The sequence below is a fragment of the Musca autumnalis genome, unplaced genomic scaffold, assembly GCF_047663935.1.
Source record: "Musca autumnalis isolate F117 unplaced genomic scaffold, ASM4766393v1 scaffold_5, whole genome shotgun sequence".
In the NCBI taxonomy this organism is placed as follows: domain Eukaryota; kingdom Metazoa; phylum Arthropoda; class Insecta; order Diptera; family Muscidae; genus Musca; species Musca autumnalis.
The window spans coordinates 53,977,081-53,986,264 of record NW_027412088.1 but is presented as its reverse complement, the minus strand read 5'-3'; the positions used below and the strand labels follow the sequence as shown (position 1 = coordinate 53,986,264).

Here is a 9,184-nt window from a genome sequence, read left to right as displayed (position 1 = left end):
ATCCATAATAGAGCTCTGTTAGGAAATCTAGGTTTTTTTTGTTTATGTTGATGTGTTGTCCATTGAATGGGACTTGTATTCGCCTATTCATTGTGGGTTCTAATAGACCTTTCTGGTCGATTTTTTTAAATATATGTAATTTCTTTGAAATTTTGGTTTGGAAAGACCGTTCGTTAACCCTCTGGTTGAAAGAGGAATTTAAACACATATTTTGTCATTTTCATTTTTTTTTAATTTCTTTATTTTTTAACTATTTTTAAAACTATTGTTATATCAGATAAAAAAAGGACCTATATAAAATTATATTTAGAATTAGAATTAATAAACATTATGTGACTTTGATTTAGAGAACGAAAATATGACGTTGTAATTGATTAGAGGGAGGAAAATCGGGTGAGGTAAGTGGTGTGGATTGGAGCGGGATTTGGGGTCATCAGGAAGATATTGGGAACAGATGACCATGGTTGGGAGGGCGGCTATAGTGGCGTCTGTTGTCACCAGCTGATGGTGTGTAGTGGAATATGTTAGTATGGAAGATATTAGAGATGTCATCAGTTTTGTTATTGTTGGCGATCCTCAGCTCGAGATGTTGGGATGGTACCTGCCCCACGAGAGTCGGCAGAGTTAGTCGGCGTAGTCTGAGCATCTCCGGGTTGCTGTGGCTAAAGGACACGTAACAAGGTTGTTTAGGGGCACCTCTCGGATCGGGCTGAAATTTTTACAGTAGATAGCCCTTGGCATCCTGAATACAACGATATATAATTTTCCGGGGGGAAGTCCATACTTCCCGAGATATGGGTCTTGACATTTTACAATTCTAACGTGGGCAATATGGGCATCGTTTTAAAGCTTATGGAGAGTACTTTTATGCACGCGTTTTGATCGCGTAGCCCACTTTTGACCCTGTCCATAGGAGAAAGACTTAAATCCGCGGCCGAAGACCGGCTACTTAAGAACACTTTCAATTTAAAAGAGAGCTTTGATCGCGTAGCCCACTTTTGACCCTGTCCATAGGAGAAAGTCTTAAAACCCCGGCCGAAGGCCGGCTACTTAAGAACACTTTCAATTTAAAAGAGACTTTCTCCTATGGACAGGGTCAAAAGTGGGCTACGCGATCAAAACGCGTGCATAAAAGTACTCTCCATAAGCTTTAAAACGATGCCCATATTGCCCACGTTAGAATTGTAAAATGTCAAGACCCATATCTCGGGAAGTATGGACTTCCCCCCGGAAAATTATATATCGTTGTATTCAGGATGCCTAGGGCTATCTACTGTAAAAATTTCAGCCCGATCCGAGAGGTGCCCCTAAACAACCTAAAGGTGTGAAAGTACGAAATTTCCGAAATGTCAAGACCCATATCTCGGGAAGTATGGACTTCCCCCGGAAAATTATATATAGTTGGAATCAGGGTCCCAAGGGCTACCTATGGTAAAAATTTCGGACCGATCCGAAAGGTGGCCCTAAACAACCTAAAGGTGTGAAAGTACGAAATTTCCGAAATGTCAAGACCCATATCTCGGGAAGAATGGACTTCCCCCCGGAAAATTATATATCGTTGGAATCAGGGTCCCAAGGGCTACCTATGGTAAAAATTTCGGACCGATCCCAGAGGTGCCCCTAAATGACACTTGTTCCGAAAAGGCATATGGTGTGATATAGCAATTGCATAAAATTAATCTATTATGGAACTCGATTTAAGAACCCCTTGTTTCATGCACGAATACAAAGCAACTGACAATACGGAAGTCAGCCACAATTTAAGCGGGGTACACACGCTCAGTTAATATTTTGTGGTTGCCTGATGACTGACAAAAATGAACGGCCACACTGACAAGCAACCGATTATGGCTACATTACACCATATGCTTTTTCACATGTATGTAGTTACTTTGAGTATACTAATATACAGGCCAGTTGATGTCATATGTATATGTGAAAAAGCTTATGGTGTAACACTATGCAACACTGAAAATGCAAACAACTTCTTGTATGTATTTTTTGATAGTACATATTTAGACTACAAAAACCCTAGTAGGGTTTTGTCCTGTCAGATCCAGTTCGTATTTTATGGCCGCATCTAAACCGGGCTAAAACTACACTTTTTGCATTTATCGGGCCTTTATCTCAGAAACGATTAGGAATTTGGCCTTACTGTCTTAGGCAATATTGTAGCCCAGAACTAGTAGAACTTATCTTGTGAACAGACCATATAAGAAAAACTCCATCTAGGGCATCAAAATATAGAAAATTTTACATAATTGCTGAAATTCTTGTCAGTATCGGCTAAACTATTGGGAGTTAAACCAAGTATCCTTTTGTAAAAATCTTCCAAATTATGTTCTCAACAATTCTTTAGAACATTCTGAAACTCTGAAATGCTTACTTCATGTTGTTTCAGCGGTATTTTGTATCATATCTTTTACAACACTTATTACAAATACAGTTCACACCAATAGTTTATTCTCGCATTTCGGATTTCACTACATTATTGACATTTTTATTAAATGGTCGTTGAAAAATGTACTGAAAATAGAGGCATAGAGGCATTTTACAACAATGACATGTTCTAAAGAGTTGTGTATTACATTCCAGGGAATATTTTTGTGAAATGTATAAAATTGTGGAATGTGGAATGTATAAAAATTGTGGAATTTTTGCATATATTTTGAAATTTGAGGCAATAAATGTAGTTTTTTGAGTTCATTATTTCTCCAAATATTTTATTCTGGTTCTTATCTACAAATTTGCTTCAGAGGTCAGAAGAAGATTCGCATTGGTTTCAGAGATATAGCCCTGAATTTCTTTCAAAACTCAATATTTAACCAGGTTTAGATGGGGCCATAAAATCCTAGTTGGATCTGACACAACAAAACCCAACTAGGTTTTCTTGTCGTTTGGGTCTGTACTTTCAAAAAATCCTCAGTTCGAATTGTTTGTACAAGATCACCTTAAAAATGTTGCACAGTGTAATATAGCCATTATTTGCTGCTGCCCATCAAATTGACATTCTTTTCTTGTATAGACGTTACATTAGCAGCTTCCCTTATTGTAGGAAACTTCTCCATTTGTTGTGTCTCATTTGAACTACCGGAACTGGGTAAACGTTGACCAAGCTGTAGCAACGAATCACATAGCTGACATCTTTGTAGGAAAATTAGCATTCATATCATCATTACTGTCATCGAAATTTAATTGTGCTTTTGATATACCCCACATATAGAAGCGGAGATATTCGCTTTGAAATAAAATGTTGACTTTTTCCCCAAATATCTGAATATCATCCGACCATCACCGAAATCAATAGGCTTCTACCCCTCCGGGACCTTTATTAACACCCAAAATTTCGTGACGATCGGACTAAAATTGTGACCTGTAGCGTGATTACAAATTCAGACGGAAGGATTTATACTCTCAAATATTCAGGATGATCACTATGGACCTATCTCCGAGTGGAGTGACTGCCATCACAGCAGCTGCACATCTTCAAACCAAACCAAACTCCAGTTAATCTGTGGTTACATTCCTTCGAAGCAGCCACATTCCTTGAACTGGAGATAGATCCAGAGCCAGATTAAGCAGACAATAAACGTACAAACATAAAAACACTGTTACAACAACAATTTTCGGATAAAGGTTATTCATTGTATCAAACGATTGGTAGGTCAAATAGGTCAAAAAAAAACATTATATACATAAATAAATTAGAAATGTTTATTAATTTTTTTAAGTTAACAAGTGAATGTTATATACATACTAGGAAATTTAAGCCCTCTGAATACTAGGGAAACAATCAACTAAACCTGTTTACGCTTATTACAATAGGTTTTCTGAAAATAAATAAAAAGAATATGTGAATTAATTTTGTAATAGAAAAAAACGGGAACAATTTATTTGTTTTTAATTTAAGTGAAATTTAACAATATTAAATAATTTATAAACAAAGAATTACAACAAATTATTTTTAAGATTAATGAAATATAATAAATTTGCATAATACTGAAAGAAATAAATTTCATTTGTTGTTCAGAACGTAAAATAAAATCATTAATTCAAAAAGATCATCGACCACCTGTTAAACTGCACCTGTGTGAACATTTTGAAGTTTTGAGAGGTAGATTTCTTCTATTTCTTTTGGTGGACAAAATGAAAAAAAATTTCATTTGTTTTTGTTTAAACAAAAACATAAAGTTATTCATAGCAAATCATTTAGTTTTTGCGACATTTCATCACGTGTAACTTGTATTTTGAAAATTAAATAATTCAACTGGGCTTTCTTAGATTTTAGCTTTTAATGGAGGTTTCCTCATGACTATTGCCCACTAGATAGTTGTTTTGGCAATATTCCCTCTTTATCCTAGCCTTTAATGCTTTGCAATTTTCCAAAATATCAACCGATATGGCTTGGGTCAAAGGTTTGACAGGTTTGCGCCTATGAATCTCGCTCATCACATCGGCTCTCAACAATGGCATACAATGGGAAAACTCTGAGTTATGTTGATTGTAGCTTAATTGTGCCAGACAAAATGGTGTTGCATTATCTAGCAAAGAATTTAAGGTACTGACACGCAAATCATGTTGCGGCGTCGGCGTACGTTTAAAACGATAATAATGATATTCTTTGAGATCATTTAGAATAGCATGAAAATCATTTCGCAATGCCGCGGGCCATCGAAAAACTAAGGCATAAAATGAGGTAGATACAAGTTTTGTTTTTATATCACCACAGGTTATGGTGGCTTCAAGATAGGGTAGATCATAATTGGTAGTGGGTAATTCATATTTCAGAACATGATTGGGGCTAAGACTTGCGAAATAATGCAATTCTATTACATGGTAATATAAACAATTTCTTTTGATTATTACAGCAGTTGGTTTTTCGGCGGCAGTAGGTGTAGTTACCTGTGTGGGCGATTGTTTAACGTTTGGTATTGTTGCGAAATTTGTTGTTGCTAAACATTCTTGGGGTTTAGCGCCGCCAGCATTATCCAGGGCTCTAATCAATGATGAATTGTCAAAGAGGGTCTTATCCGTGGATAATTCCTGTGAAACTCGTAAACTTGTTGCAGCTGCAGCAGCAGATTCATTACTTGAAGGTAATACGAAATTTTGCTCTTGTACGGCAACTATATTTGATTGTTGTTGCTGTATTTGTGTTGATGTGGGGCCAGGCTCAAATTTATTTGGTTCCATTAATATTGGTGACATTCTAGCTGGTCTTTCAGTTTGAGGATTTTTGGTAGTGACAAGAGGAAGTGGACGCATATTATGGGTTAGTTGCGGTACTAACTCTGGCCTGCCACTTACTTTGGCCTTTGTTACTCGTTTAGATGAAGGAGCACCAGCAGCAGCAGAAGAAGAAGTTTTCTTCGCCAGGGATCCAAGAACAGGGGGTTTTGCAATAGGCTTAGGCTCGGCAGGTTTTGTTGTGGCAGCATTATCTTCGGCCATAGCATGAGCATTTTGCATCAAAGAAAATGTTTCTTGTTCGATCTGTGTTTCCATTTGCTTTCCCACTACTGCATCGGTCTTAACAACAGCAGTCGAGATACTTGCTGGAACATTGCTGACATTTGTTCTGCTTTCATTACTACTTTCTCCGGATATATTAGCTTCTTCTAAGCTACTAGGAAAGCGTTGAGCATTTTGCATCAAAGAAAATATATCATGTATGATAGGGATTTCCCTTTCCTCTACCATTACATCAGCCTTAACAACAACTGTCGGTATATACTTCACAGTTACATGGCTTTCAGTTGCTGCTGGGTTTGGGTTTACACTTATTCTTACCATGGGTGGTGGTGGCGGTTCAGTAGTGATAGGCATTCTACTTGCTGGTTCATTGTTGACTTTTGTTGTGCTTTCATTACTACTTCCTCCGGATATATTAGTTTCATTCAAGCTACTAGGAAAACGCTGAGCATTTTGCATGAAACAAAATGTTTCATTATTAGCCGATTGATTTAGATTGGTGTTAACCTCCTTTACTGCTGGTGCTACCGGTGTTAAGTGCAAAGAGTTATCGCTTTCACTGCTGCCCATCAAATTGACATTCTTTTCTTGTATAGACGTTACATTAGCAGCCTGCCTTATTGTAGGTAACTTCTCCATTTGTTGTGTCTCATTTGAACTACCGGAACTGGGTAAACGTTGACCAAGTTGTAGTAACGAATCACCACTACTTAAGCACACCGGAGTAGCTGGCATATTTGTAGGAAAATTAGCATTCAAATTATCATTACTGTCATCGAAATTTAATTGTGATGGTGGCAAATTGACATTGTCATCTGGTAGAACAAATTCAGCGTTGGAGCAATCAAGATCAAATATTTCTTCACTGATCTTTGAACAATGCATGGTATCATCATCGTCATTTAGTACAAATAATAAATTGCGCAATACATGCTGGTCCATGGGTTCGGTTTTGATTTCTTGATTGGGAATAATAACTGTACACATAAGAAAAGAGAAAAAACAGGAAAAAATTAATTATTAGAATTAAGGAAAGAAATTATTTGAAAACAAGTAAAAACATGAAGTTTGGCCGGGCCGAACTTTTTATACTTTCCACTATAAAATATTCTCAACTAAAATGAAATAGTTTCCCGCTCGACCACGGATATCACAAATACGTAAATTAAGTAAATAATGTATCTAACAAGTAAAAAAGTATCAGTCGGCTTTGCCGACAGAGTTATACCCTCAGCCTGTGTATATTGAAACAATATTTCCCAAAAAACTCATGTATTTAGGGGGTTTTAAAAATGTTGGGCGTTTGAACCGACAAAAATGTTGATTAGGATTAAAGATCAAAAGTTTTGCGGAGGAGATACTGGATCTCCAGCCACTACATATGGAACCATAGGGGTTTTTACACCCTTCGGGCTGTTTGCTCAAGACATATGGACTTGCCCCTGAAAAAACTTTTACCATCGCAATTGAGTTAGCGAAGGCAAGTTGCTTCAACAAAAATCAAAGTGATTCCATATCAGGTCTTAAAGTGAACTTATCCAAAATTTTGTGTGGGAGGTACCGGATGGAGTGGACAAATATAGTCCATATTTGAACGTGATCTATATCTGGTAGATATATTAGGATGTGTAAAGTATGGACCAATTCGGCCACTCCCTTCAAGAGTTACCGTACGAACAATTTACCGAACATTTTTGAAATTTTGTGGGGAAGGCACCTGAAGGAGTCGACCGATATGGCTTACCTTCGACTTTAAACTATGTTTGGACAAAATATTACTAAGGCCAAATTTTGGACCGAATCGGCAGACCCGTTCGAGAGTTATCTGGTGCTCCAACCACCTCACACGGTGTCTAGGGTTTTTTTTGCAACTTTCAGGCTATTTTCTCAGGAAGTATGGACTTGCCCCTGATGAAACTTATACCGTCGTATGGTGGGCAGTGAATACAAGTTGCTAAAGCAAAACTCAAAGCGAATCGAGAGATGGCCCAAAACTGAACTTTTCTTGTGTGGGAGGTGCCCGAAAGAGTGGACCGATTGAGTCCATATTGAAACCTTGTCTACACGTTTAACGATGGGCAAAGTATGGACCAAATCGGTTACTCCCTTCAAGAGTTATCGTGCGCACAAATGTTCCGAACATTTTCGAACTTTTGTGGGGGAGGTACCGGAAGGAGTGGACCGATATAGCCCATCTTCGAACTTAATCTAAGTTTGGGCAAAATATTACGAAAGCCGAAATTTGAACCAAAACGGTTCATCCGTTCGAGAGTTATCGTGCGCTCCAGCCAGACAGACGGACGGACATTTTTCGTCCAAACATACTTGGGGTCTAAAACCGTTATTTTGATGAGGCACATTTTGCCCGTATGAAAGTGTATATACCCTCGTTAGCATAAATGCTGAGGGTATAAAAACTTAGACCTATGAGGGTATAAAAACATAGACCTATGTTAATGATTTTCGGTGGAGAAGTTTCGGGACCTTTGAGAACTTCAAATGTAAAATTACAGCTAGATCGGTAAAAATTGTAGCTAAAATGTTCAAAATACCGAAAATCGGGGGGTACCGTTATATGGGGGCTACACCAAAACATAGACCTATATTTACGATTTTTGGTGGAGAAGTTTCGGGACCACTGTGAACCTCAAATGTCAAACATCTAGTTCGATCAAAAAATTTAGCTCAAATCTTCAATATACCTTAAATCGGGAGGTATCGTTATATGGGGGCTATACCAAATGTGGGCCTACCTATATAGCCCATTTTCGAACTTGACCTGTCTATGGAAAAGACACTCGGGTGTAAAAATTTTTGCGCTCTGTCTCAATTATGCTGACGCTAGAGTCATTACAACAGACAGACGGACATGACTAGATCGTCTTAGAACTTTATCCTGATCAAAAATATGAGTTCGATGTGCTACAAACAGAAAAACAAACTTAATATACCCCCTCCATACTTTGTTGGAGGGTATACAAAAGATAAACATACCGCAACACTCATCCGAACTGTCATCACCCATGGGATCTTCAAGGGGATCCGATTTTTGGCTTTGAACTGCTCCAGAATTTGAATCTTCAAGTGGTTGTTCGGAAAACAATGTTGTGTCAGCATATCTCAACTGACCGGAATGGGTGGCTTCCGGTATTTGCAATGAATTATTTGTATTGTCGTTTGCAGACCTATTGCTGAGCACCGTATCTGGGGATGAACTCCATCTGATGGATAGTGGGGATTCATGATGTATAAGATCCCATTTTTCATCTACAGCTATGTGATTGGGAAAAATCGAAGTCAATAGTTTATAAAAATTTTTGAGAACAATATTTTTTTTTGCAATTTAAAATGAATTAAAGAGAACAATTAGAGTAGACTAGTTCAAGACCTATAGAAAACTTTAAAGGCGATAGTGTTGTGTGAACCAAATAAAAACTTACTTATGCTATTAGTAGGAGAATTTTCCTTTACTGCTGCTGCTGACGTTGCTGGTGATTCCTCTTCTTGACTATCCAATAAGTCAATAAGGTCCGTTGATTTTTTGCCCTGCAATTGGCTTGGGGGATTGTCATTTACATTGCTGACAACTTTACTAGGTGGTTGCCTTACATTTACTGTAGTCCTCTCCCTTTGGACAGCTATGCAATACAATAAATAAATAAAATAAAAAATCACATAATAATAAATAATTATTCTAAAATAACAAATTAAA

The 9,184-nt window shown here is 37.5% G+C and overlaps 1 protein-coding gene across 4 annotated transcripts in view; it reads right to left on the bottom strand.

Annotated features, from left to right (window-relative positions):
* Positions 1–3,692: 3,692 nt before the first annotated feature.
* The window catches only part of LOC141405083 (uncharacterized), a 35,983-nt gene continuing 30,491 nt past the window's right edge, over positions 3,693–9,184 (bottom strand). For 3 of the 4 annotated variants that reach the window (XM_073989069.1, XM_073989070.1, XM_073989068.1), the window contains 3 exons: positions 8,913–9,110; positions 8,467–8,745; positions 3,863–6,449 (listed from right to left, as the gene is read on the bottom strand). In XM_073989069.1, the coding sequence (XP_073845170.1) occupies positions 4,285–6,449; positions 8,467–8,745; positions 8,913–9,110 (2,642 nt within the window). In that variant the 3' untranslated portion in view covers positions 3,863–4,284. Of the gene's footprint in view, positions 3,831–3,862; positions 6,450–8,466; positions 8,746–8,912; positions 9,111–9,184 lie in introns of those variants that run through there. The other variant, XM_073989071.1, reaches the window with a different exon arrangement.